This window comes from Triticum aestivum, chromosome 6B (assembly GCF_018294505.1).
Source record: "Triticum aestivum cultivar Chinese Spring chromosome 6B, IWGSC CS RefSeq v2.1, whole genome shotgun sequence".
Classification (NCBI taxonomy): Eukaryota; Viridiplantae; Streptophyta; class Magnoliopsida; order Poales; family Poaceae; genus Triticum; species Triticum aestivum.
The window spans coordinates 326665881-326692596 of NC_057810.1; the positions used below are offsets into that span (position 1 = coordinate 326665881).

Genomic DNA, 26716 nt, shown 5'->3' on the forward strand with positions numbered 1-26716 from the left:
CCTATGTTCATTACCATTGATATGAAAAGTGACCTTGCTTTTGTTGCAATCAATAACAACCCCTCCAGTATTCAAAAAGGGTCTTCCAAGGATAATCGACATGTTGTCATCCTCGGGCATCTCAAGTATAACAAAGTCAGTTAAGATGGTAACATTTGCAACAACAACGGGCACATCCACAAATATCGATAGGTACGATAGTTGATTTATCAGCCATTCGCAAAGATATTTCAATAGGTATGAGTTTATTCAAATCAAGTCTTTTGTATAAAGAGAAAGGCATAACACCAACACTAGCTCCTAAATCACATAAAGGAGTGTTCACATAGTTTTCTTGATATAGCAAGGTATAGTTGGTATTCCGGATCTCCAAGTTTTTTAGGTACTCCATCCTTAAAAGAATAATTAGCAAGCATGATGGAGATTTCAGCTTCAGGTATTTTCCTTTTATTAGTGATGATGTCTTTCATGTATTTTGCATAAGGGGCCATCTTCAAAATATCAGTCAAGCGAGTACGAAAAAGACTGGCCTAATCATTTCAGCAAAGCGTTCAAATTCTTCATCATCTTTCTTCTTAGTTGATTTAGGTGGAAAGGGCATGGGTTTTTGAACCCATGGTTCTCTTTCTTTACCATGTTTCCTTGCAACAAAGTCTCTTTTATCATATCTTTTATTTTTGGGTTGTGGGTTATCAAGATCAACAACTGGTTCTATTTCAACATCATTATCTGGTTCTTTATTGTTTGGTTGAGTGTCTTCATGATCATGATCATTATCTTTTTCATTATCACTAGGTGAATGTTCATTGCCAGATTGAATTTCAACATTAGAAATAGAAACATCATTATTAGCTTCAGGAGGTTTTTCTATCTCAGGTTCACTAGAGGTATGCAAAGTCCTATCATTTTTCTTTTTCTTCTTTTTGGTAGGACCAGGTGCATCAGTGTTATTCTTTGAGAGTCTTGTTCAATTCTTTTTTGGGTATCTCTCGGGATAGAGTGGTTCCTGAGTCATTCTACCTCCTTTAGTCATTACCCTAATGGCATGATCATTGATATTATTATTCATTTCATCAAGCATCTCTCTTTGAGATTTAGCAACTTGTTCTAGTTGAGTTTGAACCATAGAAGCGTGTTTTCCTACACCACTAACATCATTTGAGATTCTAAATAACAAGTCACTCAACTGAGCAATCATATCAAAATTATATTTCAATTGTTTCATAACATTTGCATTGAAGTGATCTTGTTTTCTAATGTAGTTATCAAACTCATAAAGGCATTGACTAGGATGTATATTATAAGGATTGTCATTATCATTAAATTTCATTAGAGAATTTACCTCTACGACCTTAGGTGGTGGTGTGTCAAGCCCATGTATTTCTTCAATAGGAGGTAAATTTTTGACATACTCAGCTTTAATACCTTTTTCCTTCATATATTTCTTTGCCTCTTGCATATCTTCGGGGCTAAGACATAAGATACCCCTCTTCTTCGGAGTGGGTTTAGGCGGTGGTTCAGGAAGAGTCCAATCATCATAATTTTTCAACATGTTATTCAATAATTCTCCAGCTTGTTCAATAGTTCATTCCCTGAAAACACAACCAACACAACTATCTAGGAAGTCCCTAGAAGCATCGGTTAGTCCATTATAGAAGATATCAAGTATTTCATCTTTCTTAAGAGAATGATCAGGCAAAGCATCCAGCACTTGGAGAAGCCTCCCCCAAGCTTGTGGGAGACTCTCTTCTTCAATTTGCATAAAGTTAAATATTTCCTGTAAGGCAGCTTGTTCTTATGAGCAATAAAATATTTTTTCAGAGAAGTAGTAAATCATATCCTGGGGACTACGCACACAACTAGGAGCAAGAGTATTATACCAAGTCTTAGCATCACCCTTTAATGAGAACAGAAATAATTTGAGAATATAATAGTGAATTTTCTCATCATGAGCAAATAGGGTGGCTATATCATTCAGCTTAGTAAGGTGTGCCACAACAGTTTCAGTTTCATAACCATGGAAACGATCAGATTCAACCAAAGTAGTTAACTCTGAGTCGAGAGAATTCAAAATCTTTATCATCAACAAAGATAGGTGAAGTAGCAAACTTAGGATCACATTTCATTCTAGCATTCAAAGATTTTTCTTTTAGTTTGCATAATAATTTCTTAAGATCATCCCTGTCATTGCAAGCAAGAAAGTCTCTAGTTGTCTCCTCATCCATAACATAACCTTACGGTATCTTAGGCAATTCATATCTAGGAGGACTAGGTCTAATAAGTGTCTCAAGATTTCCAGATTCAGTGATTTCATCAGTTTCAGCATTCTCAATAACTTTAGCTCTAGTAATTTGTTCATCAAGAAATTCACCTAGTGGCACATTATCATCAAGCAAGGTACTAGCATCATCATAAGCATTATCCATAGCAGAAGTAGCATCATCAATAACTTGCGACATATCAGAATTAATAGCATGTGGTGGTGTCGCAAGTTTACACAAACTAGAAGGTGAATCAAGTGCAGAGCTAGATGGCAGTTCCTTACCTCCCCTCGTCTTAGAGGGAAATATTTTAGTCTTGGTATCCTTCAGATTCTTCATAGTGATAAATTGATAATAATCCCAAGTGACTCAACAAATATAGCTATGCTCCCCGGCAACGGCGCTAGAAAAAGGTCTCGATAACCCACAAGTATAGGGGATCGCAAAGTTTTTGAGGGTAGAGTATTCAACCCAAATTTATTGATTCGACACAAGGGGAGCCAAAGAATATATGCAAGTATTAGCAGTTGAGTTATCAATTCAACCACACCTGAAGATTAATTATCTTCAGCAAGGTGTTAATAGCAAAGTAGTATGATAGTTTTGATAGGAATAGTAATAGTAACGATAACGGTAACAATGATAGCAATGATTTTGTAGCAAGTGTAACAGTAACAGTTGCAGTAGTAACTTAGTAAGAACAATATAAGATAAATTCGTAGGCATTGGATCGGTGGATTCGTTGGATGATATTCATCATATAACAGTCATAATACAACACTAGCTCCAGTTCATAAATATAATGTAGGCATGTAGTGTCATACGTGCTTATGGAAAGAACATGCATGACATCTTTTTTCCTACCCTCCCGTGGCAGCGGGGTCCACATGGAAACTAAGGGATATTAAGGCCTCCTTTTAATAGAGAACTGGAACAAAGCATTAACACATAGTGAATACATGAACTCCTCAAACTACGGTCATCACCGAAAAGTATCCCAACTACTGTCACTCCGGGGTTTACAGATCATAACACGTAATAGGTGAATATAACTTGCAAGATCAGATCTAGAACATAGATATAATGGTGATAACATAAATGGTTCAAATCTGAAATCATGGCACCCGGGCCCAAAGTGACAAGCATTAAGCATGGCAAAGTCATATCAACATCAATCTCAGAACATAGTGGATACTAGGGATCAAGCGCTGGCAAAATTAACTCGATTACATGATGAATCTCATCCAACTCCTCACCGACCAGCGAGTCCATGAAGGAACTACTCACTCCCGGTGGGGAGCATCATGGAATTGGCGATGAAGGAGGGTTGGTGATGATGAAGATCGAAGATCCCCCTCTCTAAAGCCCAAAACGGACTCCGGATCTGGCCTCCCAATGAAGAAAAGGAGGTGGCGGTGGCTCCGTATCGCGAAACGAGATAATTCTTCCTCCTTGATTTTTTTCTAGAAAAATAGGATTTTATAGCATTGGAATCAGGGTCTGCGGGGCCACCAGGTGGGCACAACCCACCTGGGCGCGCCTGAGGGGGGCGCCCTGGTGGGTTGTGCTCACCCAGGGGCCCCCCTCTGGTGGTTCTTGGCTCCAGTATTTTTCATTTATCATATACAAATTCTCCAAAAAGTTTCGTTCCAGTCTGAGAACTTTTATTTCTGCACAAAAACAACACCATGCAATTCTGCTGAAAATAGAGTCAGTCCGGGTTAGTTTCATTCGAATCATGCAAATTAGAGTCCAAAACAAGAGGAAAATCGTTAGGAAAAGTAGATACGACGGAGACGTATCACTTCTTCCTTCTCACTATGCGCAGTAGTCACAACACCATTGACGTTCATAGCGTGGATGAAGTTCTTGCACCTCCTAGCGCAGATCTTGGCCATGAAGAATTTTGTCGTTGCATCTCTGGAGCGCAACCATGTGAGACGAGAGGCCTGCCTTTTTCTGCAGCACTCGACCGCGCCAGGCCCAGCAGCCTAAGCTTTAAGCCTCTCTTCATCTCCGTCTCAGCCGGCGTGAGATGTTGCCGTTCCTGGGACGCGGCGAGGCGCGATATGGCCTCGCACGCGATGTGGAACTGGAGCTTTGTGTCGCCGAACAGGCTTCTGCTCCAAATGTGGAGATCTTGGCCGTGCGAGCCATCTCGATGTGAAGGCGGGTGAAGACGCAGGCCGCAGCCACCACCCGAGTCTAGGCCGCGGCAACCATGTATGTAGCGCGGGAAGCGTGGCTAGAAGGATTCGAACTTGAAGACCCCATGACGGTGGGGTCCGGCCGCATCAGTCAGCAGGAGCGGGCAGTGGTCGGAGCACGCGATGGAGGCCACCATGAGGAGGGCGTGCGGGAAGAGGGTCTCCTAGTGCATGTTACAGAAGAACTTGTCGATGCTGACTAGGGTTGGTTTGTCCCGCTCGCTGCTCCAGGTGAATTTGTGATTGTTGCACTTGATTTGGCATAGGCCCGCTCTCTCAATCGCAGCCCTAAAGCGACCCATAAGCCTCCTATTGAGGTTGTGATTATTATTGTCCCTGGCCTTGTAGATTAGGTTAAAGTCGCCATTGATGAGCCAGGGCTCGAAGGATGGGGGTGCAGTGCTAGCTAGCTCGATGAGGAAGGCATCCTTGTTCGCATCATCCGCCGGTCCATAGACCGTGGTGAGCCAGAAGCACGTCGGATTGCTAGCTATAGTTACTTTCACCATGATCGTGGATTGACCTATTGCATGTGTGCCAATAGTAACTAAATCTTTGTTCTAGAGAATGGTCGCGCCACCCCTTGTTCCGATGGCGGGCAGGATGACACAGCCAAGCAAAGCTGTGCCGCCAATGTCGCGTACGTGGTCTGGATTCCATACATCTTTCTTGGTCTCCTACAGACAAAGGATGATAGTACGGTGCGCCACGACGACCTCACGTACGACTTCTCACTTGGCCGGCGAGTTGAGCCCGCGCATGTTCCAGCACATGATCGGGGGGTGAAGGTGTCGTCACTCATTTGGACACAGGAAGGATCTCTGGCGACTACACAACCTACTAAGGAACAAGTACACTTGCCATCTCGCCGGGGAGTACCGTCGACCACCAATAGGCCCCAAAATACGACAAAGCCAACCAAGCCACAAACTACAACTAGTACAGAAGAGATCATGACCTAACTCAGGTCAGCCGAATGTTGGTCACCGCTGGAAACTACTACTAACATAAGAGGAGATCGCTACATAACTACACCATGGCCTCCTCGGCGACGCCTTCCGGTCCGTTGAGACCAACAGCAATGCGGAGAGCATCCTTGCCCATCCTGGTGAGCTTGGCATGACGCCAATGTCTTCTTCGATGAGGGGCTCGTCAAACCTGCGGATGAGCGCCTCCTCTACCTTCTTTGCCATCCGCTCCTTGGGGCCCAGTAGGCGGCGAAGTGTGTCGCGTTGCACCACCGGCACCTTGCAGTTCTGAGCGGCCTGGCATGCACTCTGGCGCGAAGGCGGGACAAAGGTGGCGCGCGTCTTTGGTGGAGCAGAGTTGCGCTTGGCCGGCGCCGGTCCGAGCAGGGGGGCCGCTTGTCGCACAAGAGGCATCTTGGCTTAGCGTCTATCTCCTCAATCTCCAAGTGTTGGACTTGTTGGGTCACCGCGGCGAGCTGGACGGCGATCGTGGCCGCGCTCGTCGGTGTTTGGCAGCTGAAATGCGTCAGGGCGTAGCGTAGCCCAGACAGCATGGAGCCCAAGATGTCTGGCACCTCAGCAGCTTTCTTGCCCTTCACTGACTTGTCTTGGCCGTGGAACTCTAGCGATGCAACGGTCGAGGCCGTGATCTCCTCGTCCAGGTGTGCGGCAGCGACGTCACCCGGGGCCAGAGGAGCCAGAGCCTTCTCAGCCGTGGTGAAGAACTCTACAACGGCGCCATGAGCATTATTGTTGGTGATCGCGGTTGTTGCAGGAATGCGAACGACCGTAGCTGGAGTAGGCACGTGGACTTGGCTCGCGAGCTTCTGCTTGCCGTGCTTCTTCTTGCTGGGGTAGGCCGTAGCAGTCGAGCGGCTCGTGCCACCCGTGGCCCCTAGAGCTGCTCGAAGGGCGGGTCGAGGGGAGCGACTGCGCTGGCACTCCCTACATGCGGCCCCATCCCCGCCTGCCAGAGCGGTGGAGCCACTCCCACGGCCCAGGAGTGCATCCTTCCAGGTCCACCGGCCGCCGCCACCCTGGCCGTCCTGGTCACGGCGAGGGCCACCCCGAGGGAGGCCCCAACAACCCATGTCCGCCACCGGCGCGCGCTGCTGACGGCGGTGCCGCTCCTCGGGCTGGCCGTCCTCCACATGCATGGTTCAGGAGCCGGGGAAGACCGAGGCAGATCGTCGTCGTGGTTGGAGTCGGAGGATGGCATGCCGCGCTTTGAGCAGCGTGGGAAGACCGCGATGACCTTGGCGACCAGTCCTCCCCCTATCAACGTGGATAAGCAGGTCGTGGCGCTCGGCGCCCAGCGGCGGGGCCACCCTGCAGTCGGGCCACGAGTAGCCCTCCATCTCCTCCACACGGTCGCCACCTTGGGGCAGCTTCCAGTAGGTGTGCCTGGTGGGGATGAGCGCCATGTCCCAGACCCACACCCAGCAGACGAAGGTTTCGGTGTGATCGCGCTCCAACACGCGGCTGTCCAGCCTGTCAATGCGCACCTGGTCGCCGAAGACCTCCTGGGCGCCCTTGATCGTCCAGTACTGCTGGGGCAAGTGCTCGATGACGCAGCGAACGTGGAGGTTGAAGGTGTCGTGGCCCGCATGGTCGTTCTCTCTCCATGGCGCAATGGCGTAGTTGGCACCATCGACGCGCAGAGTGCCGCGGCGGACTGTGTTGTTGTGGTGGGGCGGGTTGCATGAAGATGATGAAGAAGTCCTCCGGGTTGTGCGCCGTCCCCCTCAGGTGGTGCGGGGGATGCACAACTGCGCCTCCAGTGCACGACCCACAGCCATGGGCGTGGTTGCGCACACGCCGTCTAGGGCGCGCAGCGTGACAGCATGGCGACGGAGGAAAAAGATGCTCTGCTCGATGGCCGAGGTGGATTCCCCCCCTCCCCATTTGTGGCTGGAGCATGGTCGTCGCGCCGGATCAACCAGACTAAGCTCAGCCATGGCAGCGACAGATGGTGGGTTCAAAGGGAGTGAAGGCGGAGTGGGGAAGCGCAGTCGAGCATGGGCTGGGGTGCGGGGAGAGAGGGGGCCTATCCTATTGGGAGTAGGGCCGCAGCGGCCATTGCATGGATTTTGTGGACACTCACGACCAAAGTGGCCGAAGAGCTCGCAGATGACGCAACACAGAGGGTTGCGACAGTCTTTCCGGCGATGGTGCTTGCTGAGGCAACGGAAAACAGCGACCGTGGAAACGGCTTAAAAAGGCCTCACGACCACCCACCGCATTGAAGTCCGACTGCCGGTCCAAGCAGGGCGCCGCGCGGCACGCGAGAGTCCACCTGATCTTTGGGGGGGGGCTTCCAGTTTTTGCGCGAGCTGACCTCAGTCTAGGCACCGTCCATCCCCGGTCCACCTGATCTTGGGAGGGGGAGGGGAGCTGACCTCAGTCCAGCCACCGTCAGCTAGGATATGCAATCTCACACACTGCCTCTATTGATTCATCATGGGTACATTTATACATATTACACGAGGGAGAGAGAGCAGTGAGATGGTGGTGTGGAGACAAACCAGGAGAAATCCATGGCCGGCCATGGCTGGCAGCGACGGCGGCGGCGCCCGAGGGCACCGTTCTTCCTCCTTGGAGGCGTTTGTCAGGTCTGACTCCCTCCACCCGCCCTCCTCTAGCCTCCCGAGTGAAAGCCCTAACCTCGATGGGCGGCGGCAGCGCTCTCAGCGTCGTACTCCTTCTTGAAGGCGTCGCCTTTGGGAGCTGTGTGGTTGGTGTGCGCTGTTGGGGTGCTTTCGGCGACGTCAGTGGTGTGTCTTCTTCGTCCAAGCTTGGTGCTATCCCTCCTCTGCAACCGGGCCATGGGCAATTCTGCTTGTGGGAAGCTTTGGCGGCTCGTCGGGAGTGCGGGGATCCTCTCTATGTGGCCATCCTCCGGCGACAACCATTCTAGTTCTAGGTGGAGCATTCTATCTTCCGACGGTGCGGCGCCTTTCGAGCCAGGCGAGGAGGTTGTGGCCTTCTTCGGAGATGGAATAGGATGGTTGTGCCGCGCCGGGGTCCATAGCTGTTTGGTGACCACACTCCATGTGATACCGGTCATCCCCTTCTCCTTAGTGCCAGCTTGGTCTAGCTCCCTGGTGCTTCGTCTCGGAGGAGGGCCTCGATATCTGCAGTTGTGTGCTTATCTGTTTTATCTTCTAGCTTGTAGCTTTGAGGCTAGTTAGCTGCTTTCCAGCGTCTATGTATCTTACCGTGTTGTTTTTCTTTCTTTGGTTCTTGTGATCTGTAATCCTGGCCGGTTGATGGCTTTGTTAATTCAAAGCCGGGCTAGGCTCGAGCCCCATCTCGGGCTCGGTTGATGCCTTTTCTCTAAAAAAAAGAGAGAGCAGTGGGATCGTGGAGAATACAACGGCATTAGCCGGTTAGCGCTACCATGCAGGAGGAGATAAGCACGAGATGCATGCATCTGTTAGAGACGCGGACGACGCGGCTGCATGGCTAGCCATCAGACGTGCGGGACGTGGTCACGTTCCAACACCCCCCCCCCCCCGCAGTCGGAACGTGGCATTCGACGACGTTGAGACTGGACCGGAAGTCGAGGAAGACGCCTGTCGGAAGCCCCTTGGTGAAGATGTCGGCGAACTGCGAGCTCGTGGGTACGTGTAGGACCCGGATGTCACCCAGTGCAACACGCTCGCGTACGAAGTGAAGGTCGATCTCGATGTGCTTCGTGCGCTGGTGTTGCACCGGGTTGCTCGACATGTACACAGCACTGATGTTGTCGCAGTAGACGACCGTGGCACGGGATGGCTGTTGGTGAAGCTCACAAAGTAGCTGGCGGAGCCACACTGACTCGGCGACGGCGTTGGCGACTGCCCTGTACTCGGCCTCGGCGCTCCAATGAGAAACGGTGCTCTGCCGTTTAGATGACCACGTGAGGAGGTTGGAGCCGAGGAAGACACAATAGCCCGAGGTGGACTTGCGCGTGTCGGGACAGCCGGCCCAGTCGGCGTCAGAGTAAGCCACAAGCTCAGTGCCGGAGTCACGATGGATCCGAAGACCGAGGTGGGTCGTACCACGCAGATACCGAAGGATGCGCTTCACGAGCTGGAAGTGGCAGTTGCGGGGGCATGCATGAACATGCAACACTGTTGAACGGCATAAGAGAGATCGGGCCGCGTCAACGTGATGTACTGCAGCGCCCCAGCCAGGCTGCGGTAGAGCGATGGGTCGTGGAAGAGCGGGCCAGTGTCGGTGGAGAGCTTGGCCAACATGTTGACCGGAGTGGAGATGGGCTTGTAGTTTAGCATGCCCGCACGGTCGAGGATCTCCAGGGCGTACTGTTCCTGGGAGAGGAATAAGCCACGCGCAGTGGTGGTGACGTTGATGCCGAGGAAGTGGTGGAGCGCGCCGAGGTCGGTCATGGAGAACTCGCGGTGAAGAGCCTGGATGACGGAGTCGAGCACCGCGCCCGAGCTGGCGGTGAGGATGATGTCGTCGACGTAGAGGAGCAGGTAGGCGAGGTGAGCACCCCGCCGAAGGATGAAGAGCGACGAGTCCGCCCGTGATGCGACGAAGACAAGGGTCCGCAGGTACGTTGTGAACCTAGTGAACCACGCCCGAGGCGCCTGCTTGAGACCGTAGAGGGAACGGTTCATCCAGCACACGTGCGAGGGCGAGGTGGTGTCGACGAAGCCGGAGGGTTGGTGACTGTAGACCGTCTCCGCAAGGTGGCCGTGGAGGAAGGCGTTCTTGACGTCCAGCTGATGTATGGGCCACGACTTGCCGGCGGCGAGGCTCAGGACAGTCCGAATGGTGGCCGGTTTGACCACGGGACTGAAGGTCTCTGCGTAGTCGACGCCGGCCTGTTGCGTGAAGCCGCGAAGCACCCACCGCGCCTTGTACTAGGCGAGCGTGCCGTCCGGATGAAATTTGTGCCAGAAAATCCACTTGCCCGTGACGACGTTTGCACCTGCAGGACGAGACACTAAACACCAAGTATTATTCCGCATCGGTGTGTTATATTCCTCAAGCATCGCAGCGTACCACTTTGGGTCTCGAAGAGCAACACGATACGAGGAGGGAATAGGACTGATGGTGGAAGTGGTGGCATGCAGAACCTTCGGTTGGGCGAAACTAGATTTTCCTCGGGTGCGCATGGCGTGGCGATTGGTGGGAGGGGCGATAGGAACAGCATGCGGTGGAAGAGGTGGCGTGCATGGAGTGGGTGCATAGGAGGTGTCAGCGGGCCCTGGTGCATGCAGTGGGGCATGCGGTGGAGAAGCAGGCAGCGTGGGGCGGACAACGACAGGCGAGTGGGACGAGGCGGTCGGCTGGGGAGGCGACCCAGGGGAGCATGGCACGGAGGGAGTGGGAGGTGTGGCGCATGTGGTGGTGGGGTCAGCCTGGCCAGGTGGGAAGCTGGGTGGTGATTGGCTCGGCGCGGCTGGAGAGGAGGGAGCGGGCGGGGATCCCGGAGGGTATAGCGGCAGCGAACCGGGCGAGATGGTTGGCGTGCGGGGACCGGGGTGGATCACGGCGCCAGGATCCTTTGTGGCCAGGTTTTCTCATGCGGATCGTGTGGCGTCGGCAGAAAAATAGGGAAAAGTCCGTTCATCGAACGTGACGTGCCGTGAGATGATAACTTTTCGAGTAGCTAAGTCGAGGCACCGATATCCTTTATGCTCCAGAGGATAGCCGAGAAACACACAGCGAGATGACCGTGGTGCGAGTTTGTGTGGACTTGTGGCGATGGTGTTAGGGAAACAAAGACAGCCAAACGCGCGCATATGGTCATACGTGGGGTGGTGGCCGAGGAGAAGGAAGTAGGGCGTCACGAAGTTGAGGGCCGAGGAGGGACGCCGGTTGAGGATGTAGGTGGCTGTATGGAGAGCTTCTACCCAAAATGGGGGTGGTAAGTTCACATGGATAAGGAGAACGCGAAGGATGTCGTTGGTGGTACGTATGGGTCGCTCGGCTTTGCCATTTTGAGGTGATGTGTGAGGACATGAGAGGCGGAATGAGGAGCCGTGGCGAGAGAAGAGATCACGCAAGGAGGAAGTGAGGAACTCGCCGCCGTTGTCACATTGCATGCATTGTATAGGGACGTGGAATTGTGTGAGAACGTACATAAAGAAACGTGAGACGGTAGCGGCGGTGTCGGACTTGTTGCGCAGCGGAAAAGTCCACAAGTAGTGTGAGAAGTCGTCTAATATCACAAGATAATATTGAAAACCAGAAAAACTATAGACGGGCGATGTCCACAAGTCGCAATGTATTAATTGAAATGGTGCACTGGTTTTGGAAACAGAATGAGAAAAAGGCAGTCTTGGCTGCTTGCCTAGTCTACACGAAGGGCATACAAATTTGCTAGGCATGTCTTTATTACAACTTGGAACGAAATCGCGAGCTAGAAGGGAAACAGTTTTATTGCTAGCGTGGCCTAGTCGAAGATGCCATAGGTCGTTGGTGACGACGGAGAGGGCTTGCTGCACGCCGGAGTTGGTGAAGAAGGGGTAGAGATCCCCATGGCTATTGGGCCTCATGATGAGTTTCCCCATTGCTAGGTCCTTCACGGAAAAACCGAACGGGTCAAACTCTATCAAGCAAAAATTATCTTGAGTGAAACGACGTACGGAAATTAAGTTCTTGATAATTGTGGGAGAAATAAGAACATCATGTAAGGAAAAATTAGAGATGGAAGTAGAGCCTACGGCTGTAACAGGAAGACGAGACCCGTCACCAACTAAGATGCCAGAGGAATGACGCAAAGAGGGGGAACCGTACGAGGTGAGTGTGTCTGTCGTACCTGCGACGTGCGACATAGCGCCCGTGTCGAGGAACCAGTCCGGCGCGCCGCCGGCCTGATGCTGCTGCACGGAGAGGCTCTGAAGGGCCGCATAGAGCTGGTTGTACTGCTCCCAAGTCGGCCCGCCGAAGGAGGGAGCGGCAGCAACGGGGTAGGCCTAGTGCGGCGGTGGCGGGCGTGGGCCGAGGACACCTGCAGCGTTGGGGGCAGCCCAGGGCGCGCGAGGCTGGGGCAGGCCGGGAAGCAGGGCCCCGTAAGGAGCGAAGTACCCGGTGGAGAGAGGCGCTAGCGCTCCAGGAGCAGGCGGGGCACCACCGCGACCCGTCGGGGTGCCACCAGGAGACTGGGCGCCGCGCCCGCGCCCGCGGCCACCGCGATCGGAGGTGGGGAACGCGGCTGGGCCCTTGCCGCGGTCGTTTTGGGAACCGCCGGAGCCACCACGGTCGACGGAGGAGCCCCCGGAGGAGCCACTGGTGCCACCGGAGCCGCCACCGAAACCCTGGCCGATGTGGAGCACTGTGGCTGTTGCTTCGGGGCGACCGTCCAGGCGAGCCCGCTCGTTGGCCGAGATCTCCTCCATGAGTAGCCGCGAGCGGGCCTGCACAAAAGAAGGAAACGACGACTGCATCGGCAAGAGGGTGGCCATGACGTGGTACTTACGGTTTAGGCCGCGAATGAGCTGGAGAGTGAGGGACTGATCGGTGACGCGTTCGCCCACGTCCTTGAGGGCGTCAGCAAGGGACTTGAGTCGCCTGCTGTATTCGGCGATGGAGAGATCGCCCTGGACGAGGTTGCGGAACTCGGCGCCGAGGATGACGGCGCGGCCCGACTGGTTGTCCATGAAGAGGAGGTGGAGCTGCGTCCAGATGTCGTAGGCGGTGCTGGCCGCGGTGGCGACGACATCGAGGAGTTCTTCGTCGACCACGCCGTGCATCCAGAGCACGACGGTCAGGTCGTCGTTGCGCCAAACGGCGCTTTGGCCGAGCGGCTCGACGGCGACGTTGAGGTGGTGTTGGACCTCGTACTTGCAACAGATGCTATAGAAGAGCTGGCGCCAACGGGAGTAGTTGCCCGACTCAAGTTGGAGTTTGGCCGAGAAGAAGTGGGCGATGGAGGGCGGCAGACCCGCGGCCGCGGAGGAGGGGCCGGCGTCGGAGCTGCGAAGGCCGCCGAGCGCGAGATGGGGAACGATGGCGCGGCCCGGCCCGCCCGGCGCAGGGACAAGTGTGCTCCCGGTCGTGCGGAGGACACCAGCCGCAGGCTGTGGAGCGAGGCGCACCGTACGCGGCGCAGATGAAGAAGAGGCGCCGTCGGCCGCAGCGGCGGGCACAGGCACCGCGGGGACGTTGGCCTTGCCGCGATCGGCGAGGACGGCGCGGCGTGGTGCGGGCACGGCGGCAGGCGTCGCTGGGAGGACAGCGGGGATTGGGGTGAAGGGGTTGCACGGCGGCTTGTCGAGGTCCACCGAGCAGGTGCGACGGAGAAGGCGGTTCATGGCGGAAGCGAGGGAGGATCGAGGGAGAGGCTCGGCGTCTGATACCAAGCTAGGATATGCAATCTCACACACTGCCTCTATTGATTCATCATGGGTACATTTATACAGATTACATGAGGGAGAGAGAGCAGTGGGATCGTGGAGAATACAACGGCATTAGCCGGTTAGCGCTACCATGCAGGAGGAGATAAGCACGAGATGCATGCATCTGTTAGAGACGCGGACGACGCGGCTGCATGGCTAGCCATCGGACGTGCGGGACGTGGTCACGTTCCAACACCATCCATCCCCGAAGAGGAAAGGCTGACCGCAGAGGATGGGACGACGATGATGGATTGAAGGCGCCGAGCAGGGGCGTGCTTGGATCCGCCGAATCTACAGGGGCGCCCGCCTTCAAGCATTCACCACGCAGCAGAAGCCGCGGCGGGGATTCCGGATCTGGGGATGGCAATGCGCCAAGCTCAAGAGTCTGAGACCTCGGACAAGCCAGGGGAGGCGGCCGTGGAACTGTCCCGCGGTCCAGAGCATGCGCCTACGCGCGGAGAGGGAGGCGCGCCCATGCTAGGCGGTTGGAAGGTGGCCGCCGCGGCCGGCGGCGCGAGGAAGAGAGGGCTGGCTACCTACCAGAGGGAGGGCCAAGATTTTCGTGCGTTGTATGTTATCAAGAGTTTCTCACGGTAAGGTTGATCGATCCACAATTGAACAGCTGAAGATGCAGCAACTGGTTAGTCCGGCCAGCGTCTCACGCCACAAAACCCGGCTTCATAAACTTGGACCAAGTAATAACTGAAAATTCACTCAAGGGAAAAGGGAAAACAAATGCATCATCCCTTGCAATGTGACACGAGCATGGAGTCATGGACCATAGGATGGCTTTATCGCACAAGTTCAGTTTTTATAGATCTCAGCAGGAAATGACCCAACTTCAGGACGGGCCTTTCAAGTAAAGTTGGCAATAATCCATTCAGATCACCAGTACAAACTGCAGCGCTACTTGACCGACAGCTTATGTTGTCTGTTCTGAACTGGATGACTGCTTTCCTCCTGTATAAACACAACACATACTTCGACTAACTTCAACAATCTGAGAAAGTGAGTCAACCTGTTTCATGCTAGCATATCTGAATCAATTTGCTCAAGATTTGGAAATATTTCCTTCAATGTGGATGAATAGTTGGGAGTTTTTGCCTGCAAAAAAATAAGGCACAAACAATAAGATTCACTTTTAACATGAGCTCTGAAGATTGATAATTTTAGGGTATAGTCATAAGATTGGTGCATAGTAGGCCAGTTGCACAATATACTCTACAGTACTGGATGTGCATTAATTAACATCACTAGAGAAATCATTTCCAAAATCAACATTCCATTCTCAATAGTGTCATGAAGTATTAGTACACAAAGTTCCCACCATCGGTGACATCTTAGTTGTATTCTATGTACTTTGATAAATACAATATTACTTGTGAAACTTCCAGATTGCACCACAGTTGATAAAGAACTGGCAAAATAAGTACTGTAGGATATATGATCCGTGAGAAATCAATGATGTCCATTCAGAACCAGTGGAGGTGCTTCAAACTTTTGAAGATACTGATATGTTCAAAGAAAACCCGATGTCCATTTCGGTCATAATGGTATGGTAAATCAAACGTGGCACAGGAAAACACCCAGAGACAGTGTTTAAGAGTAATAATAGAACAATAATGGAGACCAGAAAATATACAGTACATCATAAATGGTTTAAGCACTTGGGATGTCACACTTAACATTCATCCAGAATTCCATACACAATCAATGTTGACTTCAACAATATGCACCAACTTTGGCAACATAAAACGTGAGATGGGGTTTACTACTATGATGGTGCCATTATGATGCTTAAGATGGATGGTAACAATAACTCTTAAATCAGGTTTAACAGCAATGAATGAGACTGATAGTAACTAGACATAAATAAACAAAGGATATAAGTACGTACACAAGGATTTCTCTCAAGATATATGGTGGTCAGTTTCTCTCGTGAACCAGACAAAGCAGATTCTATCCCAGACAGTGATGGTATTTGGTTGTCATTCAACCACAAGTCCTCTAACCTGCAAAACACAAAATGTCAAATTACTAAAAGAGTCGGAACAAACAACCTATCAAGCTATTTATGTAGCTTAGGATATTTGGATCAATTTCCCCACTTATTTTTGTGCACCAAGGATGATAAACAATCAGTCATGTAGTATCATGCTACCTGGTTAATGGCTCAATATCTTCGATAGCGGTTAGTTTGTTAGATGAAACATCTAAAACACGAAGGTTCTGTAACATAGAAAGGCCTTCCATCTTTTGGATTCCATTATGGCTGAGATACAGTTCCTCTAACGCAACACATTCCTGAATTCGAAAGCAAAAGACAAATTAGCGAGTAAGAGTAGCAATTACTTCAGCAAAAAGTTAGGGAGCTGGTGAAGGTACGACACGGTACTTGTAAGCCATTCATTGAAGTTAGCCTGTTGCTTTGCAGACTTATTCTTTTGATTGATTTCAACCCACATAAGTTGATAGTCCAGATCCGGTTTCTTCCGAGCCATAACTCCTGTAGATTTGTCAAAGTTTCCAGATTTTCCATCACCTGAAATAGAGTAGAACATGTGAGAACATAGGGCCAGGATCCATCCAAGTTCTTTATTATAACATGCACCATCATGTGTAAAGAAGCACCTAAATGCTTACCCTTAATCTGTTGCTACCAAGTTCAAGCAATTCTAATGCATGGAAATGTTCAAGTTCTTCCATCTTTGGAACCTCATTCTTTGAAAAGTAGAGTTCTTTCACTGTGCTGGAAACCTTGGATAACCCATTTAAGGACGACAACTCATTGAAAGAAACATCAAACACCAGAAGACCCTTGAATTTGCTGGCATCGGGGATCTTTGTAAGCTTGTTATCTCTAAGGACTATCTCCTGAAATCGGAAATGGTTTAAAATAGCACTGTAAAATCACTTGACCATTTCTGGTTACAGGACAAGGAAAAACATTGCATAGTAAATTACTTTGTCAGAAGGCATGGATAAATTACCATGAGAAAATTGCAGGAATAACACAGCAAAGTTTAAGAGTAAAACTTAAATCGCCCTTCCAAGCCTGTGTGCAAAGTACTCCCTCTGTAAACTAATATAAGAGCATTTAGATCACTAAAGTAGTGATCTAAACACTCTTATATTAGTTTACGGAGGGAGTATTCAACAAAGCATGTAAGGTTGCCTTCATGTAAATATCATGAAATGGCATGCATCAAATTTGTTTACATGGGGCTTCATGTCATATAAGCTTGTAAAGTGATAAATAAGTGATGTGCATAACCATTTCTGCAGAAACACTCTCAGTTTTGCTCACGAATGTTGTTTGTTTAGATTAAAAAAAAATCAGTTAACATCTTACTTCACATTCAATTTTCCTTCATACACATGTTACCAAGGTACCGCCTAAAAATTTGTTCATTGCAGATCATTGCTTGGCAGGCGGACAAAATCTTGTGATGGTAGAAGAAAAAAATGTTGCTGTACTAGGAAAGAAAGTGCAATAATAGGACATATGCATATAACAACAGAGGTAAGTAAGATGGGACCAGCCGAAGAAAGTCTCTCGATCACATGTTTTCAAGCGGTTCTCAACACAATCACCTGTAAGCCAGCGATGGCATCCCAGGTGAAGAGGGGCGCGACGGCGTCGTCGTCGAGGAGATTCTGGCGGAACGAGAGTTTGCGGAGGCGAGGGAGGTGGCCGATCCGGGGGTCGACTGCGGTGAGACGGTTCGCCGTAAGGTCCAGCTCCTCCAGGGTGGGCGGGATCTCCACCTCACTCAGATCGTGCAGCTGGCAGCTCGTGAGGTCGAGGCACAACTCCGCCTCCTGCACCTCCATCCCTGCCCCCGCAGCCTTCGAATCTCCGGTGCCTTCGCCGGAGGCCATGGGGGATCGGGCCTGGACTTTCAGGGAGCTTCTGGAAGAAGCAAAGGGGAGAAGAAGAAGAATATGCCGGATGGGGGCCTAAAGGCCTAGAAGCAAGCAAGCAGCCGGGCCAGCTGTGAGCCTAATCGATTGGTTGGAAATAGCCCATTAAAGCCCAATGTACAGCGACTTGGTCTCAAATCGCAAGGTCCAAAACCCTAGAACCTTCGCCCTTCCGCCTCCCCTCTCTCCTTCCGTTCCTCCTCCCGGCAATGGCGTCGAGCCTCCGCTCCTTCTCCCGTCCCGTCGCAGCCGCCTTCCTCCGCTCAGCTTCCGCCCGGAGCCCCGCGGCCTCTCTCCCCCGCGCCCTCGCTCCAACCCCCAGGTAAGTGATCGACCCCCTTGCACGCTTCCCCTCTCAAATGCTGTCCAAGTTAGCCTTGAACCGTGGGGTTTGCGTGGTACAGGGCTTCTTCCCTGAGGCGGCAGGTGGCGCTGGCACGATCTCTGCAGCCGCTGCACAGCGCAATCTCGGCGGCGAGGCTAACGTCACGGCTTGGGGCAGAGGTGGCCCGGGCAGTGTCGCAGGGTACGCTCTGCAGCTCCTACCCGGGAGTCTGAGTCTGATAGGATCTTAATCTTTGCATCCTACCTGTGAGTTTTGACTGCTCAGTTACCTGCCTATTTTAGTTCATGCGTAGCCTGACACCCGACACACACAATTTTGGTTGATTCGGTTTGTTGAATCCTGAAATTCAAATTAAACTGTGTTTTTTCCCTGTCAATCTATGTGAGGCAGGGAGGGGGACTGTGTTTAGTTTTATGCCATTGTGAACATGTTATACTTAACGTAAAATAGACAAAATGCTCACAATGAGGCCCCCCACCTGAATATATTACTCAAAGTGTTACACGGCCAAGGCCGGTTACAAGGTGTACCAGAAGTTACATAGGAATGCAAGAGCGAGAGGAGAGGAAGGCACGCCACAAGAAAGCGCTTTGTTATCAGCATGTTTACAAAGTCTATGAGACCAAAGGTCCAAATCTGAAATCATAAGCCGAAGCGACGTAGCCAAGTGGATATCAAGGTGATGAAATGCTTTGGCATTCCTGGCATCCCAAATCTTCCATAGGATGAGCATTAAGCATTGTTTATTAGGCTGGCTTTCCAACCAGCGAGGTCTTTGCAACAGCTTTGCAAAATAGGCAGAAAAGCATCAGAGGGTAGTCGAGTGGGTGAGAGTTGTAGTCCGATGTAGATGTGGGGGAAGGAGGAGATTGGGCAAAGTAGCGATTCCACACTAGTTGTTGACGTAAATTCATCGGCACAAAAGTGGTTTTAGATAAGTTAATGGAAAGACCATTGGCTCGGACGAAATCTTGCAAGATGTTTTTGAGAGCGGTTGCAGCGGCAGCAGTTGCCTTGGCAGTGACGAGGGTATCATCAACGTATTGCATGGTGGTTGGTGGTAGGTGTGTAAAGATCGGATGGTGAAGTAGGTGGGAATTCTGGCAGATGAGTTGCTGTAGTAAGTCTGCCACTATGATAAAGAGACAAGGGGAAAGTGGGTGTCCTAGGCGCAAACCATTTTTGTAGTTGATCCAGTCTCCCGGAACACCATTAAGCATTATTGCGGTTTTACGAGCGGATAGGATATGGATCCAAGAGTAACATTGTTTTGACATTCCTCTTTGAAGGGGAATTTTGTTAGGGAGGACCACAATACTGATGAGGGGATTAGTGGTTTGAGCCTAGTTGTTAGAACCTTAGTGTCCGCTTTGATCCGACGATGCTGAAGAGAAATGGGCCTATATGAGTCGGGCATACCAGCGGAGTCTTTTTTGGCTAGAACAACGTGTGCTTGGTTCAAGCATTTCGTCTGGCCTGCAAGTGAAAGAAGTTCGAGAGGAAGGGTAGGATGATTGGTTTTAGGAGAGACAAGAATTTCTGATAGTAGGCTGGTCCGAAACCATCAGGACGTGGGCTTGTTTGACGGTTCAATTGGAGAAAGGCCTCTTTAATTTCCGCTTTGGATAAAGGTGTAGCCATGGAGGAAAGTTGTGTGACATTGTATTTTGAGAGGCTGGAGAGATAAAAGGTCTAGGTTATGTCTCGCAAGCCCGATGATCTGGGTGAAAAAGGAGTTGCTTTTTGATCGTGTGAGGTATAGACATTGTTTTTTGAAGTCCTTTAGAGGCGGAGACATGAATGAATTTGGTATTCTCACCGGCATCTATAGTGCCTCTTATTTTCAGGTGTAAGCGCCAATAGGCTGCTATTTCTTTAATTGTTTGTTGTAAAACAGCGATAATAACAATCCTAAGTTATGATTCGGGTGCGGAGAACGCCGGCGTTCATCTCTCAAATTGATAAACCGGTGTTCATTTTTTTTGCAAAAAACTACCCGGACAAAGGCCGGAGCCTGCTTAAGAGTCCTAGTTTTGAGGCCTGAGCAAGAGCTTTTTAAGGCTCGCACTAGATGTGTTGATGCGAACTGGGCCGGCCGGCTCTACGCAGGAGAGGCTCCACATTGCCGAATGATCTGGTGACAGAATGAAGGGCCCAACCGGGTTCAAATAGGATATGGCGGGAACAAGGACCGTTTGTGTTAATGTGGACGACAAGGGGCACATTATCTGAAATAATTTGTGTTGAGAATAGAGTAATATTCGGCAATTTGTCATTCTAGGCAAAATTAAAGAAGACCCGATCCAGGCACTCAAGGGTGGACATTGATTTAGCATTTGTTCGGGCCAAGCGACGGTCAAGCAGTGGTAATTCTAGCAATGATAATAGGTCAATGGTGTCCTTGAAAGAGTTGGCCTTTGATTGTTGGAATGATTGCTTGTTCTTTTTGGAGGAAAAATGTAGGGAGATCGAAGTCACCGATAATGAGCCAGGGGATGTGATCCTCTTGTTTGATGGTTTGTAGTTTATTGAGGAAGTCTAGCTTTAAGGAGTGATTGGAAGGAGCATAGACATTGGTGATTGCAATAGGAGCAGGGTGAGCCTTGGTGGAGAGGTTGATGGTTGTGGAGAAGGTGTAGTTTTGTTGATTGGTAATGTTAAAGAATCTGGAGTTAGCCGTCGAGATGGCCCCACCTGTAGTGCCCAATGTTGTCAAGAGAACGTGGTATTCTATAGTCCGTGGGATGGACTGGAATTTGAACTCATCGACCGAAGCTAATTTTGTTTTCTTGAACCAAAGCGAGATGTGGGTTTAAGTTGATGGGTTCAGAGAGGACGTTGATGCATTTTTGTGGGTCGCCCAGCCGTCTGACATTCCAAGAGCAGATTGACAGTGTGGTTTGATCGGTACTAAACTTCTACGGCACTGATAGAACATGGCTAAAAGTAAACCGGTATAGTGCTTAGCTTAGATTCGAGAACATAGCATCGGTTCAATACAAGGGCAGCACAAACGCTGAGATTTTGCAAACACACTTTTCACAGTGACAAGATTGCCTAATAGTAGTAGTAGGACGCCCGAGATAAACTAAAACATAGCTTAGCAAAAGATAGGCTGACGTCACTTCAGCGTGTGGCAGCAGCAGAATGTGGTTGTCGCCGAACTATATGCACAGTAATGTTGAATGTAACCTTAAGCAAGTAACAAAAGGTCAACCCATGTTCTTCTGTTTAGATCATTTTAAATGGAAAGGTTCTTGTGTTTATATTTGTCTTGCACACGTTTCTATGTAAAGTTTAGATAGATTGTTAGTATTTTGCAGTAACGGAATAAGCACCTAATGCATCTTTCCTATACAAATAATGGAGCTCCAGAATTATCCATGGAAGCAGCATGAATGGAAAAGTTGACTAAATTCTTCTTGTTAAATGCTTACAGTGCTATAATTTGTAACAAGAGACAGGAGATATCTACTACAAAATGGCGGTTCAGTATTCCACGTTCATTCACCATTATTACTGGTCTTCTCCGAGTTTAGATTTATATTAAAATTAATGCAATGGATAAGCTACCTTTATCTTGTAAATGGAATTGTATTAGGCTGTAACACCTTTTATTTAGATCAGTGGTACATATAGTAACCAATTTAATGTAACGCACCCTTCCTAAAATTACTAACCACAAATGAGTACTTAGTACATTGTTAGTTTGAAATGCTAGGAACCATAAAACATAGGCATTTCTGTTGTTAAAATTTATAAAGCATTTTTGTAATACTTAAATTTAAAATGAATGCTGACACTATAGATATCTGTTTTATCTCGTTCCAGACAAACCCCATCTTGGCGATGATTTTCACGTGTGTTTCGCTTGGATTAGCATATTCTGTTGAAACTTTGTACCCACAAAAGACTTTAGCGTATAAATCATATGTACCCATGCTTAAGATGGGAAGAGTGTGGTCCAAGGTAGTGAAGATACATGTCTAGGCTCTAGGGTAAGAAAGACACTTGAAAGGAAACATCAGAAAATGCATGCCTTTAGCAGCTAAGATAGCAAAGTCGAGAAGAAACAAAAGGAAAAAAGGCCGACTCTAAGGTGCTTGACGTGGTTGTAACTATTTGGTGTGTTCTCGGTGAAACTGATTAGTTGGCAGTGGAAAATTTGTATTTGCTTCCAGTGACTGACTTTATAGTAAAATCTAACTTGTCGGGGTCCCTGGTTTGCTGTCCATGTTCAGATTGTTTATGTGACCTCAGCTCTATCTTTTATTGCTTGAGACGTTGAGATTATTAATTTTATATTCTGATATTTACCTGTTTTTGCTAGTTTCGTTAATACATCATTCTAATGTTTCCATAAAGTAGGTAACGGTAATCTTCAATTGAGTAGGACATCATTATCTTAGTTCGGATGCAGTTTGGAACAGAAGTTAGACTGCTGTAATCTTTGTCTGACCAATGATGTTTTGCACCAATGTGCATATTTCATATAGGTGCAAAATGCTCTGTTTGGATGAACTCTGTTGGCCAACCGAGTTTCAGAATACATCGGTCAATGAAGAAAAAAATTGTACTCCTATAGCATAACTATCAGTCTGTTGGATAAAATGAATTCGGTTTTTCCACATCATGGAGCATTTATATTTTCTTTTACCTTATCATGATTGTTTTATTACCCAAGAAACTCCAGACTTCCAAACTCAATACTGTGATTTTGTTGTTGTTCAGATGTGAGACATACGTTTGGTAACTTGATTTTACATTAGGGGATTATCAAATTTCTTGCTGTCATTTTTACTTCTTTTGTGTTTTGGTTGTGGCACCTCTCCCGGTGTGCTCAGGGATTTATATACTCCGTAGATGTTGTTGCAGCACGACAACTGAAATTTATGATCTTCCTGCTGCCTTGCAGAAACTGGTATGAGTGTGCCTCGATAATGAAAGAGGTTGGGACAGACGCAGCGGACTTTTCAAGAAATTTATTCCCTTCAATAATGTGTTTTGCTTGTTGGCATTCTTTCGCACATTAATATGCTATGTACTGCTCAGAAGCAATTACTATGTGCACTTCATATCAGCTCGAGCCTTAACTGAACGGAGTTATACTTGTTAACGATCTAGTTATGGGAAGAACTGCTGCTCTAGTTTGTCCTTTTAATTGAGGATCACCTAATCTTTTACCATACTCAAAATTATTGTATATAACCCAGCCCTTATTCTATCCTATGGAACATATCTATTTTATTTCACAAACCAAATAAAGGAGCTAGGGTTAAATGGTTCATTAAATAACAGATTGACAAAATCAATAGAAGCGCCATGCTATTGGCGGATATGTCCACAAGAGATGTAAAGTGAAATCCATTCCTTTATTGATGATTGTCATAGATTATATACATGTTGAGGAGACGCCTCTAGGAGGCGTCGGTTTGTAGGGACGCGATCGGGAAGTAAACGCCATGCGGTTGAGCGGAACTGCATGTGGGGAACGGGGATTCCCCTAATTAATTGCATGGATTAATTAGTCTTAACACTCCCTTAATCATCGCTTCACCTTATGAGTGACCATCATCTTGATAAGCTCCTCCAAAAAAACCTGTGAGGAAAAATATGAGGAGATATGTGTTTAATATGTGCTAAAACTCCTGCAAACCTAGTGGAAAAAATATGGAAAAAATGATGCAACATATAATGATTATTGTCTCTGTTAAGATTAATTAATATAGTAATTAAGGGATTAATCCCTGCTTGTATTAACCGTTGACGGTTACTTCTCCAACCGTTGCGTCGGTTCTGTCTGAACCAACACCCCCTTTGTAAACGCTTGTTTCAAGGCTATATATAGCACTTCATCTAATGAAAAGAGATAGTTCGATCATTTGTTCTGTCGATCTCAAACACGTTATCAGCACGCTCTCTGGCAGAGCGATTTCATCACGACTACTCCGCGGCAATGAGGTGTTCCCGGCGGAAGGCGGCGCCCACGCGCGGCACGTGGCCTGGGATGTGGCGCTTCCCACCATATCGCGTCCGGCGGTGTGCGTCTTTCGACCTACTGTTCCGGAGCGATTCTTCACAGGTCAGGGCAGAATGAGAAGGAACAGAGGCTGTGGATCTCCATCGATTCAAGAATTGAAGGCCTCAACAACGAACAGCAAGGGATTCCCATCAATTCAGTGATGCAAAAAGGAAAAAGGTACCATGCGTTCTTCAATTCCTCTTGCACCGGATCGAGCGGCAACTGCTGCTGTTTTTCGTCAACATCCCTAGCGGTGCCCCAACCATGCGCCTTGGCTGCTCCTTCACGGGACAGAACGGCCACTGCGCCGCAGGGCGTGGCCACCGCGCTGCGTCCGCCCGCGCCGTTGGATGCAGTCACTGCGTCGCGCTCGCCCGTGTGGAGCGCCCGCGCCGGTCCGCGTCGCGTCGCGCCCCGCGCCCGGCTGCCGCCCGCATTGCGCCATGCGCCGCGCTCCAGTCGCTCTGGCACATGGAGCCCAGAGGCACTCGGGCTCTTGAATGGCGCCTCCAACGGCGTCGCCCCTACTTCGAGGACGGGCGGGGCGGGAGATCCTCTTGCCGCCGGTGGTGCGGCCGACCGGCCGTGGGCGTCTTCGCCTGTGCCCAATCGGGCCGGCACGCCCTCCACGGAGTTCTCTGGCGCAGCCTTCTCCGGCCTCCAACGCGAGGCTCGGCGGCACTCCGCCCGGGTCGTGGTCTCTCCACGAGTTGCCGGAGAAACGGCCGACCGGCCATGGCAGTCGCCGCCCGCGTCGGTAGTGGGGATTGGGGATGGATGCTGGCTGGGGATCGCTATCCCTGGCCGCTTGCTGCTTATCCAATCGGCTGACAAGGCCGGCCCGAGGCTGGCTTCCCCAGCGTGGCCCACCCATTTGCATAAGGTTGGGCCACCGCTTTTCAGCCCTTTTTCTGTTGAGTTTTAACATTCCAGAAAATATATGGTCATTATGTGGCATGTTCAATATGTTTGCTATTCAGCAATCTCTATAACATGTCTCATTACTATAATGACATTGTTTTGCGATCGAGATTAAGTTTTCTTGCAAAATAATATTGATTTGCGATTGAGAAATATATATTTTTTCGCAAAACAATCTCATAGCGATTGAGATTAATTTTTTCTGGCAAAATATTAATTCACCCAGCTGAATTATCTTGCAACTTGATACAGGATCATCTCATTTAATTTGAGATCTGTACAATTCAAGTTTTTCACTTGAACATCAAGTTTGCAACAACATTACTATTCATTATAATAGTGGTGTATTTCTGTTGAGTATGATGTATTCCGGAATGTATGTATCTTCATGTTCGCTACATGTTGAGATTAATACGTCTATTTGCAGTTGAGATTTTTAATTTCTTGCAAATAAGAATGCAAAATTCAAAGTGATTTCTCCAAATTGATGTATTGGGATCACAAGGTAGTCATTTAGATCTACTGCCTTCGCAGATTGTCAATGACTACTGTTAAAGCCTATATTTTGTCATCTTGACATTATAATTGCTTTACAAAGTGCTCTCCTACACATTTTACTAAGTCATGGCATAAGGCATTACGAGTGCGTATCTACTGATTCCATCAGATTATACTCTCTAGTGCTGTGAGATCTACTCCATTTTGGAGATTATCTTCAAGATGTCATATTTAGCTATTTGAGATTCACACTAATGGTTTCAAGATAACTTCTTGAAATACCCATTGATTTTGCTAAGTTCATTACAACATCAACCATGATGGTCTTTAATTTACTGGTTATAAATTAATTATCTCTGGTTTACCCATAGAGGTAACATATGGCTATAGAGTTTGAGGCATTCGCCCTTAATGGCCACCACTGCCCTATATGGGCCATGGACATCATGACCGCTCTTGTGTCTCGTGGGATAATATGTGCAATCCTGGAATCACATCTGGTCAGGATGACACCGCTAATAGAAAAATGGTGTCTTATAATCATAAGGCATTAGACCAGATCACAACATCTGGTTATTCTGTATCAGCAATTCCTGGGATACAATGAACCTCAAGGGCAATGGTTTGAATCTTACTTCAACCTTCAATCCGACATCACCAGCTGTGACGGGACCCTATGGGCACGAAGAATGTGATGGTTGAATATGCCTCAACCAACATGTTTGGAGACTATGAATAGTCTTTCAATCTCCTGAGTGGTCAATATAATTAATGTCCATTTACGATGTTGTAACAACAACATAAGTATTGTTGTCATCATATATTGTATATCACAATATATTGTATCAGCACTTTGGTACAAATTCATTTGTATGTATTCTATATATATCCGACAGTGATTTTCTTGAGAATCTTCATGTCTATATATAGATTTCTACGGGAGTTAATCCGATGAAAAATGATATGTGCCTTGTGGGCATATGCACCACAAACTCTATACTCGGGGAAGTCCAATGTTTCCACTCTCATTGAGAGAAAGGAGATATTTTAAAATCGCTAGATGCGATGAGGTATTTGTTGGCTCAACTCGAGTCATATTTACTATCCCGGTGGGTACTCGAGTAACGTCAGGATGCTTCATTGCTTCCCAAGTTTAACTCGTACCCTACTAAGCTATAGAGATATTCGTCAACATGGTTTCCATAGCGAAACTTA

General features: G+C 48.8%; 3 protein-coding genes across 6 annotated transcripts; 1 reads left to right on the top strand and 2 right to left on the bottom strand.

The window, feature by feature from the left end:
- Positions 1 to 14486: 14486 nt before the first annotated feature.
- On the bottom strand, positions 14487 to 17756 carry LOC123137085 (protein phosphatase 1 regulatory inhibitor subunit PPP1R7 homolog). Its single transcript, XM_044556654.1, has 6 exons — positions 17385 to 17756; positions 16434 to 16664; positions 16186 to 16332; positions 15952 to 16094; positions 15688 to 15802; positions 14487 to 14894 (listed from the first exon to the last, which is right to left on the bottom strand). The coding sequence occupies exons 1-6, from the start codon at positions 17670 to 17672 to the stop codon at positions 14814 to 14816; spliced, it is 1005 nt and encodes a 334-aa protein (XP_044412589.1). The 5' UTR covers positions 17673 to 17756; the 3' UTR covers positions 14487 to 14813.
- A 2-nt stretch (positions 17757 to 17758) lies between these two features.
- On the top strand, positions 17759 to 23255 carry LOC123137086 (uncharacterized). Of its 4 annotated transcripts, none has more exons than XM_044556655.1 (3): positions 17759 to 18036; positions 18119 to 18240; positions 22557 to 22878. In XM_044556655.1, the coding sequence occupies exons 1-3, from the start codon at positions 17924 to 17926 to the stop codon at positions 22643 to 22645; spliced, it is 324 nt and encodes a 107-aa protein (XP_044412590.1). In that variant the 5' UTR covers positions 17759 to 17923; the 3' UTR covers positions 22646 to 22878. The 4 variants fall into 4 exon arrangements, with proteins under 4 accessions (XP_044412590.1, XP_044412593.1, XP_044412591.1 ...); XM_044556658.1 differs by having other exon boundaries at positions 17782 to 18036; positions 18119 to 18305; positions 22557 to 22786; XM_044556656.1 differs by lacking the exon at positions 22557 to 22878 and adding an exon at positions 22976 to 23255 and having other exon boundaries at positions 17795 to 18036; positions 18119 to 18305.
- A 143-nt stretch (positions 23256 to 23398) lies between these two features.
- Positions 23399 to 25870, bottom strand: LOC123139202 (uncharacterized). The gene is made up of 3 exons (XM_044559005.1): positions 25867 to 25870; positions 24264 to 24993; positions 23399 to 23659 (listed from the first exon to the last, which is right to left on the bottom strand). Exons 1-3 carry the CDS (start codon positions 25868 to 25870, stop codon positions 23632 to 23634), a joined length of 762 nt encoding a protein of 253 aa, XP_044414940.1. The 3' UTR covers positions 23399 to 23631.
- Positions 25871 to 26716: the final 846 nt, after the last annotated feature.